Here is a 15,157-nt window from a genome sequence, read left to right on the forward strand (position 1 = left end):
CATAAGGATGGACAAAATGAATTGAAATTGAATTGGGCAAGGGATTATGAGAAAGCATTTGGAAGTTCTAAATCAAGGGGGGTAGCTATAATAATTGAAAAAAATGTAATTTTTTAATAAAAAAGGTATTAAAAGATGTTTATGGAAGATACATAATAATACAGGGGGAATTAAGGGAGGATAAATATGTATTGGCAAATGTATATGCCCCAAATGAAAAACAGGAAGAATTTTATGAGAAAGTATTAAGAAAAGTGGAAAAGCTACAAGAACAATATGTGGTATTGGCAGGTGATTTTAATATGTAAACGGATAGGATAAAAGATAAATCTAATCCCTCAGTAAAGGATAGATATAAAAATATAACAAATTTAAATAAAATAATGAGCAAAAGGGAATTTAAAGATGTATGAAGATTAGTACAAGGAGATGAAGCAAAATACACGTATTAATCTGCTGTACATAAAACGTATACAAGAATAGACTATATTTTTGTATCAAAAAACATGACAAAGTATTAAATTCGGAAACATCAAATATAAAGGTATTGGACCATGCCTTGGTGAATAGTATTGGAAAATAGATATATAGTTAATAGAGCTAAACAGATATATGTAGAATTAAGGGCAAAAAAAGGGAAGAAATGGATAAGATGGAAATAAATGAGGTACAAGAAAATTTGATCTATTTAAGAAGAGAATTTTTTGAATATAGTAATAGAAATTCAAAAATGTTGGCCAGGTCCACACAGAAGAAGAAAATGGAAAGTATGATAAATACGGTTAGAGATAAATCTGATAAAATATGTAGATTGATGAAAGAAAAATTAAAAAATTTTGAAGAATTTTAAAAGGAATTATATCAGGCAGGAGAAAATCATTTGGATAAAACAGAGAAATATGTGGAAGAAAATTGGGGGCAAAAATTAAAGGAAGAAGATAAAAAGTTACTGAACAACCCATCGAGAAGGTAGAGATAGTGGAGGTAATAAAGAAAATGAAAAATGGGAAAGCTCCGGGGATGGATGGATTGGGACCAGAATATTATAAAGTGTTTGAAAGGATGTTAATCCCAAAATTGTTAGAATTATATAATGGAATAATGAATGGGGAGAAGGTACCAGCATCATGGCACCAATCATTAGTAATCTTAATACCAAAGGCAGATAAAGATTTAACTGACCCAGGGTCATATAGACACATATCATTAATAAATCAAGATGCAAAGATTTTATCAGCAATAATAGCAAATAGATTGAATAAATGTATGTATAAATATATAGGAAAGGATCAATGTGGATTTGTAAAAGGAAGACAAATGTCCAATTTAGTAGGTAGAGTCTTGAATAAAATACATGTAATGGAGAAAAAAAAATAAGGGCAGGGATTTTGGCATTAGACATATTTAAAGCATTTGATTGTGTGGAATGGCCAACATTAAAAATAATTATGAAAAGATTTGGAATAGGGGATAGAATAAGAGGATTAATAGACCAATTATATCTTGATAATTCAGTACATTAAAAATAATTATGAAAAGATTTGGAATAGGGGATAGAATAAGAGGATTAATAGACCAATTATATCTTGATAATTCAGTACATTAAAAATAATTATGAAAAGATTTGGAATAGGGGATAGAATAAGAGGATTAATAGACCAATTATATCTTGATAATTCAGTACAAGTAATGGTAAATGATGGGATAACAAGCGAAATAAGAGTGACAAGAGGTACAAGACAAGGGTGCCCACTATCACCAATATTATTTGCAATAGTCATAGAGTTATTACCAAATGTTATAAGAAATGATAATAGTTTAGAAGGAATAGGATTTAAACAAAAGCATAAAATTAGTTTATTTGCCGATGATACACTATTAACTATTAAAAATTTAGAGGATAGATTGGGAAAAATAAAAGAACATTTAAAGATATTTGGAGAAATGACAGGGTTACAAATTAATTGGAATAAATCAGAAATGATATTTAATTATACAAAAAAAGAGGAATCTGAGTTTCTAAAACAAAAAAGTTTAGCGATAAGATTAAGAAGCAATATAAAATATTTAGGAATAAATATAACGAAAGACTTAAAGGAAATGGAAGATAAGAATTTGGTAGTGTTAAGGAAAGAAGTGGAGAAAAAATTGGAAGAATATAAAAAAAATCAAATTATCCTGGTTTGGAAGAATAGCATTAATTAAGATGAAAATATTACCAAAATTAATTTTTTTATTTAGAATGATACCATTAAAAGTGTCGGAAACTGAACTGAATAAATGGTAACAGCTAATAAATACATTCTGTAATGGAGGGAAAAGAACAAGATTAAATAAACAATTTTGGTATAAAATACAAAGAGAGGGAGGGTTAGGCATTCCCAATATAAGAGGATATTACGAGGCTAACCAATTGAGATATGTGTTAGAAGGTATGTTGGGTGGGATAGATTTAGAATGGTTAGAAGTAGATATAGAGGAAGTAGATATGAGAGTATGGAATATCTTTTTAAAGGACTTTATAAAGAAAGAAATAAAAATTATTGGAAATCCACTTATGAAAAATATAACAGAAATATGGTATAAACATAAAAAAGAATTAATGAACGAAGACTCAATAATAACACCAATAATAATGGAAAAGAAATTCCGAAAGAATTTGAGAGGATTGTTAGATAAAGAGCTAAAGGAAAGGAAAATAGACAGAATAGAAGATTGGATAGATGTAAGAATAGAGAAAGGAAATATAAAAGAAAAACTTATGGGAATAAAAGTTTCATGGTTTCACTATATACAAATAGAACAATGGATTAAAAATTGGAGGAAAAGGAATGTAGAAAAGAAAAAGTATACGCAATTTGAACAAATAGTTCAGAAAGGAAGAGAAATTGAAGAAAATGAGAATATAAAAGGAACTACTAGTAAAATTTATAATATGTTGATGGAGAATAAAGGAGGAAAAATAAAAATAAATACTTTAAAGGGATTATGGGAAGAAGAATTAGGATGTAAAATAAATGACAAGGAATAGAATGGAACAAAGACACTTAAAAAATTTATCGGTTCGGATAAAAGAAAATTATTATAAGTTGATTTGGAAATGGTACCTGACTCCAGTGAGATTACATAATATTAATAAAAATAACTCAAAAAATTGTTGGAGAGGCTGTCAAGAAGTCGGGTCATATACCCATATGTGGTGGCAATGTAAATATGTACAAAATTTTGGGGAAAAGTGCTATTAGAAATAGAAAATGTTATGAATATAAAAATAGATAGAAGACCGAATATAGTTTTGTTATCATTATATAACTCAGAGAAATGGAAAAAAGAAGAAAAAGATTTGGTAACAAATTTGCTTACAGCAGCGAGATTAATAATAGCAAGGTGTTGGAAAACGAAAATGGATGTAGAAGTAGAGGATTGGTACAAAGAGGTATGGAGATTAGCTATTAATGATAAATTGACATGTAAACTGAAAGTAAAGAAAGAATTATGGAAAAGAAATGACTTTGAGGGTATTTGGAAAGAATTTGTCGAGAAAGTATTGAGAAAAGGAGATGGAAGATTATCTCCAGAAGACGAACTGAAATTTTGGATGGAATATAAGGATGGAAATGGCTCCGGGGAAGGAGCACTGAGGGGTATATAAAATAATGTGTCAAAAAGGTAATAGAATGTAGGGATGTATTTGTTTATGGAAATAAATAAATAAAAAGCCTTATATGGCTTGGGCCCAGGTTACTTGCGGGACCGCATCTCCCTATATAATCCGCCCTGCACTCTGAGAAAATCAGGAAAGAATTTAATGGAAACAACGTCTACTAAATATGTGTCAACCTTGCAAAGGGCCTTTACTACAGTGGCTCCGAGATTGTGGAACAGCCTCCCAGAGGAGATTCGCTTGATAACCTCCCTGGAGTCATTCAGAAAGGCAGTTAAAACGGAACTTTTCTGTCGAGCATACCCCCGATATGACATGACCAAGAACTTTCTGCCGCCTTATGTCTATTGAATTTATTAATTGTTTAATTATTGATGCTTTTAATCAATTAATGGTTTTAATGGTTTACATGTGTATGAATTGTATGGTATGTTTTGTATAATTTCAAGTAGTCTATAACCCCACTTCGATCCATTGGGAGAGGCGGGGAAACATAAATAAATTTATTATTATTATTATTATTATTTACAGTTTTGCATAAAAGCTGGCAAAACCATGTCCTGATTCAGGTGAAAGGAAGACACAACCATTGGAAAAAGGAGATGCTGGGATGGAGGGCAACATTGTTTCTTGAAAACATAGGAAAAGCAGATAAACTGTTAGCACATAGAGCTCCCCAGCCCTCCTTGCCCTCCAAGTGACAGCAATGAGGAAGGTTGTCTTCCAGGTAAGCAATCTGAGATCAAATGCTGCCATGGGTTAAAAAGGTGTCCAGCATAACTGCAACAATATGAATTCTAAACTCCATGCTGAAGTCAACCAGAGGATGCAGATTTCTGTACCGCTCCAGAAACTTGTTCACCAGCAGGTCCAGGAAACAGTAAGCACAACTGATCAGCTGGAATTGGGAGAAGATGGATGCAAGGTAACATTTGAACAAGGATAGGCCCAAATCCAAATAAGACAGGAGGAATTCAAGTATATGCTGAATTCGAGCTCGGGATAGAAAGGGCCATTTTGACAGAAAAAACCCAACACAAACTTGTTCCACTTATAGGAATATGATCTCTGCATTAAAGGCATGAGAGCAACCCCAATAACACCCTGGATTTGATCAGGCAGTGTTACAAAGGGTAAATCCTCCATGCAAAACAAAACCAGCTTCATTTATATACTACTTCATACTGAACTAAGTATCTAAGTGGTTTACTACTGTAAGCTAATAGCCCCCAACAATCAGGGTACTCATTTTAGTGATCTCGGAAGGATGCAAGCCTGAGTTAAGCTTGTGCCCTTTTGCTGGTATTGCACTTGCAACTTTATGGTTTTGAGTGAGTGGCTGCAGTACAGGAATTTAACCACTGTGTCACCAGGACAATTACAAAGTTTTGACATCTGGATGAAGAACCTGTCCATCGTGGAAGGTGACCACGTTCAGATGGAGAGAAAGATGGAGGTATGTTTGTTGAGCAAGATGGAGGAGGGAATGAATAATGGTTGTCTAGCCTCCATGGTGTTACCAGAATGGCATTCCAATTGGTCTGTCTGAAGCTTGGATATCACCCTAGTGACAAATAGGTAGGGTGGCAACGTGTACATCAGGGGTCCATTCCAAATGAAGAGGAAGGCATTCCTTCGTGATCCATTCTGGTGAGTTCTGAGCAGCACTGGCAACACTGCTTGTTCAATGAACTTTCAAAGAGATCGATCTCTGGAGTACCCTGCTGGTGGAAGCCTCAGAGAAGAGTACTGTGATGGAGCATCTATTGGTGGCAGGTATCAGACAACCTGCTTAGTTCTTCTACCAGAATGTTTTCTTCTCCTAACAAATGGATTGTATGGAGGGAAATCTTTTTCAAAACACATCAGTCCCAGATCCTTGAGGATGAAGACACCTTGCTTTCTGAGAAACACCTGTGATGGTATTTGTGCTTTCTACCCTACTTGGGAGAGGGCACAGTAAGAAGCTTGCTGAATAGGCCAAAATATTCATTCTGAGAAGGTGTTCTGCTGACAACAGCTATTTCCAAGAATTTGGCCTGAAACGCCAAAGAATGGTCTTAATTTGGGATTCTAACTGACTAAGAGATCTCATGATTCTAGGCACCTATATGGCCACAGAAGGTTTGTCAGAACCTCAAAACTGTCTTGTCCTCCTTAACAGTGGAGAAGGAAAAGGAAGATTCTCATCTTTTAAAAAACGAAACAACCATTGCTTACTAGAGTGCAGTAGTTTTATAGATCCAGGTGGAGAAAAAACCTGAATTATTTTAATCAGAACTATGGCTAACACATGTTAGGAACATATCCTTCAGTCCCTTTGGAGAAATGGGATGCCAGCTGGTGATGTCGCTGGCTTGATTAGCAGAGGCTTTTTGCTGTGGTGGCTGACGTTGGTTGCAGGTGGCAGCACCTGGGGCATGGAGTGGAGATACAGTGCTTGGTTCCCAGCAGCAAAATGGAGTTGTAGACTTGCTATGCTGAAGATGGCCCCTGTGGCTCAAAGATCTTCTTCCCCTCCACTTCCCCACAAATAAATCCCTACCTACTTTAGAAATGATGGTGAGTGCAGAGAGAAGAGGAAGGCAACGATAGACTGAAAAAGGAAGATTTTTTAAATAGCCACTGATGCAGAGACCATTCCAGAGCAAAAGAAAGACCATAAGCTACTCGCAAAGACAAAGTCAAAAAAGCGGAGGCTTTCTCCTCCACTGCTGGAACCCCAGAAGGTATTCATGATCTCCAGCAAGAGGAGTTAAGCCTTTGTTATTGGGTCTACACCTCCATTGATTGAGAATTTAATCATCACTGTCTACACAGGGAAAAAAACCCCTGAGCATTTAACTCCCCAAATGTAATGTAATGAATACCACATAGCATTACCTGCTGCTGACTGAGATACATAGACTTGTTGACTCTGTTGTTGCTGGGCGATTAGCGATGGCATACAACTTAGTTGGGAAAAATGACCAGTAGATGCCAAAGTACTTGTCTGTAATTGTTGTGGCTTCACTTTGCAGATATTAGGTGGGTCAGAGGTCGTGGTGGTTTTTGTGCTCAGTGAAGAGGTGGTATACGTTCCAACTCCTAAAATTACAACAAGAAAACCAACTATTAAACATTTCATGAAGTAGACTTAGTCTATGAAAGCTTAAGCTACCAATTTTTCTCTCTCAATTAATCTCAAAGATGCTATAGGATCTCTATGCATACTGATTCAGACTAACATGGGAACGTATTTGAATTATTCAACAGTTAGTGAAAGCAGTACATTTCAGTAGATAAAGTTAAATGTGCAATGTACATTAATTACCATACAGTATATAATCCACTATAAATCGATCTTATGTATAAGTTGAGGGTAGTTTTTGGAGCCAAAATTATGAATTTTGATATGATCATTTTGGATCATAAGTCAAGTGTAAAACCTAGGGGCATGTACAAAGAGTGTAAACGACAAAGCAAAGGTAAACAATGCCAAAGAACTTACAAATTACTGTTAGGCATAACTGTTTTGCACACCCTAAAGGCAGAATGGATGCAAAGAGAACTACACTTGCTATTTTCCTACCCAGGCATTCCAAAAGTCCAGGAGAGGCACCATGATGGAGAATCCAGAGGGGGCCCGTGATTCTTTTAGGTTCTCCTGGGAAGGACTAAGCTCTTGCCTTTCACCACTTGACTTTTTAAAAAACAAAAACAAAAAAGTCCCTTTCTCTGAGTCAAACGGTGAAGGGCAAGAGCTACTGGATACATCAAATAGCAATATTTATGGATATAAAAATCAAGAAGAAGTTTTGGACAAGGATAGAAAGACAGTAGATTGATATTTACTGGATTTCTGGGAAGGGATTTCCAGTTGGCAAAGATTTTTGATTTCCAACAATAATAGTAATAGTAATAGCAACAACAAAACAGGCACACATCTGTTAACAAAACTTCTGAGAAAGAAGCTCCTTTTTACAAAAACTTTTTACACCCACCCAGGTCCCCTTTCCTCCATCTAGCTGGATTTTTTTTAAAGTTGCATTAGCACTGGGAAGATAGTGAAAGGCTGGAGAAGCAGATTTCAGCATCGTGTTGCAGCAGCGTGTTTGCAGTAAACAATGTAAAAAACAAAGCTTGAGCTGAGAAAGACATGGATTCTACTTCATTTGATCCAGCTGTACCTATGTGTGTCGCCCTGCAACATAACATCTGCCTGCAGGATCCCTTAAAGAATATGCGTCAACAGCAAAAAGGACAGAAAAAGGGATCACAGGTTAGTTTGCATCACCAGCTACCCGTCAAGCATGTTAAATACACGTCTGTAAGTTCAGACAAAATGAAAATCATAAGAAAAGTGGAGACTAGTGAAAGAAAGTCATCCCTTGATGCATTTCGGAAAAAGTCTTCAAGTGGTTTCTACAAGGTTCAAAATGTTTTTGTTTATTTATGTAAGGCTCACCTAACCTGGTTGTTTCATTTCACATAAACATGTGTGAAATTTGATGAAATACGTTGAACTGCTCTTCTTTTTTGTGGTGAACTTATCCTTATTCTTTCCATATTATTCTGCCTCTGGCATCAAAGTAATAATGTTCAGGAAATACCTATTTGTAGTTATAGCTGTAGCAGTAACACAATTCTTACTCCCTATGCCCCTAAATAGTACTATTTAGATGGAATAGCTGAAGTAATCAGGAGTGTACTTTTGTTTCGAAGGACTGTGCTCAATTCAGTCCTGCTATCAGACTAAATTCCTCAATTCATAATGCTTTAATTTTAAATGTAGATCTTTTGGACTAGTTTTTGACTGGTAAATTTCAGGGCTATAGTACAAAATAAAGTAGTTCCTGCTAGCCAGAGGCCTGCCCACTCCGAGAATCATAGAGTTGGAAGAGACCACAAGGGCCATCCAATCCAACCCCCTGCCACGCAGGAAATCTCAATCAAAACATACCCGACAGATGACCATCCAGCCTCTGTTTAAAGACTACCAGGGAGGGAGACTCCACCACACTCCGAGGGAGTGTGTTCCACTGTTGAACAGCCTTTAACAACAACAACAATAGGATTTATTTATATGCCACTCAATCACTGGGAATCCGGGTGGCTTACAACAGAGGGGATAATAGACAGTTCCCCGCCCTCAGACTTACAATCTAAAAGACAGGACACAAAAGGAGAAGGGAATGGTGAGGGGGGGAGGGGATCAGGTCCAGCATTCTTCTCTCCCTCTGAGGCCTGGACCAAGGCAGATGGACCGGAGGGAGGTGTGAGAACTGGAATCTTCTGACCAATGATCCACAACCAACTTATTGCAAAAACAAGAAAGTTTATTGTAAGATGCACAGCAGAAGTAACCACAAGCACTTCTTTGCAGAATATGAAGGCTCAGGGGAAAATTCCCACTTTAAAACCAACCCCTCCTTCCCCACCCAGAAGGCTTCTACACCACACCCATGACTCAATCACCACATCAACCAGCCACCTTAACCTTGAAGAACCGTTACATTTTATTCCACTCTCCTTATCAGGGCCCCATCACCAAGCCAAACCTCACCCTTAATAGTCCACCTCATTTTCCCAACCCCCAACACTATGCCATGTCTCAACACACAGAACTATCTAGATCAATATATATATTAAACATAAAACAGTGATCATATATAAGCTGAATACATGAAGTGAATATTAAATAACTGGATATGTCTAATATTATACTTGATCTTAACTGGTTCTGACAGGAGGGCTCTTCTTCTTCAGGCTAGCCCTGATGGAGCTGGGCCAGCCTATTCTCTCCCTCACAGGCTGAAGGATGAGTTATGGAGGGAGGGCGCTCTATCTTCAGGCTAGCCCTGATGGAGCTGGGCCAGCCTATTCTCTCTATTTACTGTCAGGAAGTTCCTCTTAATGTTGAGCTTGCATCCATTGTTCCGCGTTCTAGTCTCTGGAGCAGCAGAAAACAAGCTTGCTCCCTCCTCAATATGACATCCCTTCAAATATTTAAACAGGGCTATCATATCACCTCTTAACCTTCTCTTCTCCAGGCTAATCATACCTAGCTCCCTAAGTCATTCCTCATAGGACATGGTTTCCAGAGCCTTCACAATTTTAGTTGCCCTCCTTTGGATATACTTCAGTTTTTTAAACATCCTTTTTGAACTGTGGTGCCCAGAACTGGACACAGTATTCCAGGTGGGGCCTGACCAAAGCAGAATAGAGTGGCACTATTACTTCTCTTGATCTAGACACTATACGTCTATTGATGCAGCCTAAAATTGCATTGGTCTTTTTAGCTGCCGCATCACACTGTTAACTCATGTTCAACTTGTGGTCTACTTGGACTCCTAGATCCCTTTCACATGTAGTCTTGTTCAGCCAGGTGTCCCCCATCCTATATTTGTGCATTTCATTTTTCCACCCTAAGTGTAGTATCTTACATTTGTGGTTTGGGACATATGGAAGAGATCCATTCATATATTGTCACTGTAGTTTTCAGGGTTGCATTTCCTACAAATGACACTGTTCTGCTTCAGCTGAAGACAATTTTAAGACACCTTTCCACACTAAATCCTCAAGACAGCATACAAATATAGATTACAAAAGTGATATCATTCCATGAAAACTCTTAACACCATACATAACTATTTAGAATATAAAATAGCCCGCATAAAATTATTTCAAACCATAAAAATATCAATATATATCAATAGCACATCCAATATCCGTTCATCTGTTAAAATCACATCCGTTAAAAGCAATCTGGAAGATAGATTTTCAATGTCTTTTTGAAAACAAAGACTGTAGGACCACTGTAAAGTGGAAGGCTTTCATGGCCGGCATCCACAGTTTTTTGTGGGTTTTTCGGGCTATGTGGCCATGTTCCAGAAAAGTTTCTTCCTGACGTTTTGCCAGCATCTGTGGCTGGCATCTTCAGAGAATGGACCACTTCAGAGTAGGACCATTCTTTAAATGAAAACGTATTCAGGGGTAGCTTTCTTGGCCAATGAGCAAAATAAACACATTCCAAAATCCACAATACAACAATATGTTTATTAGACCAACTAAAAAGCATAAAATAAATCAAGCAAGCTTTCAAAGCTCCACTGGCTTTGTCATCAGGCAAAGGTGTTAAAAATCATACAGAGGGAGGGGGAAAAAAGAAGGTATTGGTGTCACATGCCTATGTTTTGTTTTAAGATGCTGCTTCTGTTGTTAAGATGATTTGGAGGGATGCTAATTCAGACTGTGGTCACCTTTTCTGTTGCTAATGGAGTTGAATTTTTATTGCCTAGATTTTATGGCTCTTGATTTCCCAAAGTGACCTCTGTCTCCATTGATATCCTTCCAGCATACCTTAACTGACAACAAAAGAAACATCTTAAGGCAAAATGTAGGCTTGTGACGCTAACATTATCATTTTTTCTTCTCCTGTATGATTTTTAACACATTTGCCTGATAAAAAAGCCAGAGGAGATGCAAAAGGTTGCATGATGTTTTTCATGTTTTTTAGTTCGCTCAATAAACATATTGCTGTTTTGTTGATTTTGGAATTTGTTGTTTTTTAAATGAACATTCCTTAACACAAATGAGTGACCTCCAATGCTGATTGTAGGACAGTGTCAGGTTCATACTAGTACAGTCAACTCTACCTGGTCCCAAACAATTCAGAACTAAGACAGGCAGTCTGATGAAATCAAAATATTTTGGACTTGTGCTTCCACTAGCTATAGGCAGAAATAGGAAGTGGTTGGGACCAGATTATCTACCACTGGTTCAGGACATTATAAACCTAAAACTAGAAATGGTCTCAGGAACACAATGTTGACCTGTGCAATTGGAACAGAAACTGATCACCTAGCTCAGCAAGAATCTGAGCAATAAACATCATTCTGTACAAGCTTAAATGTTGAAAGTCATCTGTAAAGGCAGTCCAACATTGACTGCATTACTATTTGGGATTAAACCAGTGCATACATAATTGAATCTAAGTCAACTTTCACTATATGGGATTCATGGTAGATATTCCAACATAGACAAGTATAAGGCATTCCTATCACCACTATCTATGTCTTCCACAGATACTGCCAAGCCCAAGAGAACTGTGAACTTGGTACTTTAGAGGGAATGCAACCTGATCTAGAATCAGATGCACTCAAATCCAGTTTACTTATTTTGCTACACACAGAAATTCCAACTTGTCTCGATGAGGTTTCAGCATGTTTGCCCTTTTGTATCCCCAAACCACTTCCAGACAGCTCTTCTCAAGAATTCCACAGCTTCCTGGGATTCAAAATAAAAGGTAGAACTGCGTGGTTAAGAACCAAGTCATACTTCTATGTGCATCCGAGAGAATAGGTGCCTATTTTGGCAGGTAAAAAATCTCTGAATTGTACACATAGAGGCAGGAGGATGATTGGTAAGAAATTTAAGTACTTTAAGTATGCATCCAATTTTAACCCAGAAAAAAAGCATAGTAATTGTCTCATCCAATTAAAACTTAGAAAAACATTAACTTTCTGTAAGTAACTGGCACAAAATGGTTCTGACCTTTTAAAGTCCTCTTACAGCCTCTTCCAATAGCATTTATTGTAAGCAGTAAAACTCTAACAAAATATACTGAGTAATGAAAAAAAAATGACTAGAGGTTTTCAGTTGCCATGGTTTACGCAATTCTTATACTTCTTGTAAACCAAATTAAGACTTTGGTCTATATTCTTTTTTTAATCATATTGAATTGACTCATGAGCTAAATAGAAGAACAAGGAAGCTTGAGAACATGATGATATACAGTAAAAGGAACAAGCAACTTTCAGGGCAGTCAGGAAGTTTATACCTGACAATGATGTTGTAGGTGTAACTGAAGCCACAGGAATAGAAGGCATTGGTGCACTTGAAAAAGAACTGTATGCACCACTGGTTGGTCCACTGCTGTTACTGCTGTCCCCACCTCCACTTCCACTACTATTGCCACCAGTAACAGGAGATGCTGCTGAGGTCACTGCTGAATTCTTCTCTGTCACATTTGGTGAATTCTCCCATGCTTTGCGAGCAGATTCCATCTGTTCAAAAAGATAAATTTATTTATTTTGAGATCTTATCTGCAGACTGTCTTATGTTACCACTTTAAATAATACTGAAGAGCACCCATATTCCTCCAATGAGCTGCCAGGAGAAATAAATTACAGTAAAACATTCAAGATAGAACAGTTTAATGCTTTTGACACAGGACAGGAGAAAAGACACAAGCAGTGATTAAAATCAAGTGGGTTAGATTCAATATATTTAATAATTAGTTCATCAAGAACATTAGAAACGTATCCCACACATTAAAATTATCTACATGACACAATCAAGTACTTCTTTCAGTTTCAACTTTGAAACTATTACCATGCAATTTCAACTGGGTCAAAAGTAGCACTGTTGGGAGATTTATCATGCAGAGAAAAAAACATTTGCTTTGGATATCATATTTATTGCTTTTAAACTGTACAGTAGCAAAAAACCTTAGGTTTGGGTTTTTAGACATGCAGTGCTGTAAAAGAAACACTATGCTGACCAGATGATCAACTATGTGTAATTTTCATAAGTGCTGATAACACTGCACATGTTAGTGCTGAGTTGAAGACTATTTGTCTTGATTCCCTATTGAATCAACTGCTTCAGTTCTCATGATCAGCAAAGTGAAGTGTTTTCTGCAGGGATCCAAAAGCAGTCAACTGTAAGGTATAGATTTTAAATGATAAAGTAATGATAAGGAGTTAAGGTACACATTTTTAAATGATACATTATTTTATTAATTTGAGAACCACAGCTTTGATGTTTATCATGATACAGCTTTCAGTGAGTGAACAACACATCTGTCAGAGTTTGTGATACTTTGTTGTCTATGCTACAAAGAATTTTTTTGCACACCTTACTATGATTAATAAGATACATTTGCTATGTATCTATGAGTTTAAAACCATCACTGAATATTTGAATGGAATTGTTTGCCGCTATAATACCTAGTGCAAACTAGTCCAATCTTTCTGGAACTGCTGCCAGACAAAATCATTTTTTTGTTTGTTTGTTTCTGAAGCATATTTCAGGTTATAAAACAGTGTGTTAAAGACTTTGTTCCTCTATTAAATCTAACATAAAATTGCTCCTTTAGATGTAAAATATCCAAGATATTGCACAAAAGGGACAATATCTACATTTCAGAAGCACAAATATTCTTATAACTGAAATACAGAATCATAGAATTGGAAGAGACCACAAGGGCCATCCAATCCAACTCCCAAACAGATAGCCATCCAGCCTCTGTTTAAAGACCTTCAAAGAAAGAGGCTCCACCACTTACCGAAGGAGTGTGTTCCACTGTTGAACAGTTCTTATTAGGCCAATAGCAATAGCAAGTACATATCTATAGCACATATCAGTGCACTAAAGCACTCCCGAGTGGTTTACAATGTGTAAGCTAATTGTCCCCAACAAACTGGGTACTCATTTTAGTGACCTTGAAAGGATGCCAGGCTGAGTCAACCCTGAGCCCCTGGCTGAAGCTGAACTTACAACCTTATGGTTTGTGAGTGAGTGGCTGTCAAGAAGTTTCTCCTAATGGTTGAGGTGAAATCTCTTTTCCTGTAGCTTTCATCCATTTTTGCATGACCTAGTCTCTGAATCAGCAGAAAACAAGCTTGCTCCATCCTGAATACAATATCTCTTTAAAATACTTAAACAGGCCTATCGTATCACCTCTTAACCATTTCTTCTCCAGGCTAAACATACGCAGATCCCTAGGTCTCTCTTCATAAGGCATGGTTTCCAGACCCTTCACCATTTTAGCTGCTCTCCTTTGGACATGCTCCAGCTTGTCAACATCCTTTTTGAATTGTGGTGCCCAGAAATGGACACAGTATTCCAGGAGAGGCCTGACCAAAGCATAATTGTGTGCTAATATTACTTCCCTCCATCTAGACCAATGGCCCCAAAACCTTTTTGAGCTACTGTCTCTCTTCCTCTTTGGAACAACTTCAAGGCTCCTCTGCAGCTCAGCTTTTTTCCAAGGTGAGGGCAAGCCAGAAGAGGAGGAGGGTAAACACTCAGTCCTGAAGGCTCCTCCACCACTGGGCTTTTTCTCCACCACTGGGCTTTTTCCCAGGTGACAAAGAAGGAAGAGGGGTGAATGTTAACCCCTGAAGGCTTCGCCACTACTGGACTTTCCTCCAAGGAGAAGGCTGGGCAGTGGAGGAGGAAGAGGGTGGAACACTTGCCTTGCACTTGCTGCCACTTGGTTTTCTCCTGAGGAGAGCAGAATTACTATTAATAATATTATTTAAAATAATTATTTATTTATTTATTAAAATTTATAAGCAGCCCAAAGAAGTTTTGCCTATTTCAATTCTGGCCCCTACCCACTGCCAAGTTGTGCAGGTCTGGGTGACAACCCAAGTGCCCCCTCCCCACCCATGCATCGTGTCAATTCTGTTTCCTTCTTCAGGAGCTGGAGCTGCTGTCTCCCAC

The 15,157-nt window shown here is 37.2% G+C and overlaps 1 protein-coding gene across 11 annotated transcripts in view; it reads right to left on the minus strand.

The window, feature by feature from the left end:
* PRRC2C (proline rich coiled-coil 2C) overlaps positions 1–15,157 on the minus strand; it is a 194,983-nt gene that overhangs the window by 41,766 nt on the left and 138,060 nt on the right. For all 11 annotated transcript variants that reach the window (XM_089516032.1, XM_089516035.1, XM_089516025.1 and 8 more), the window contains 2 exons: positions 12,486–12,711; positions 6,548–6,751 (listed from right to left, as the gene is read on the minus strand). In XM_089516032.1, the coding sequence (XP_089372158.1) occupies positions 6,548–6,751; positions 12,486–12,711 (430 nt within the window). The remainder of the gene's footprint in view (positions 1–6,547; positions 6,752–12,485; positions 12,712–15,157) is intronic.

Source organism: Sceloporus occidentalis, unplaced genomic scaffold (assembly GCF_023333645.1).
Source record: "Sceloporus occidentalis isolate IW3139 unplaced genomic scaffold, rSceOcc1.0.p SCAF_3, whole genome shotgun sequence".
Classification (NCBI taxonomy): Eukaryota; Metazoa; Chordata; class Lepidosauria; order Squamata; family Phrynosomatidae; genus Sceloporus; species Sceloporus occidentalis.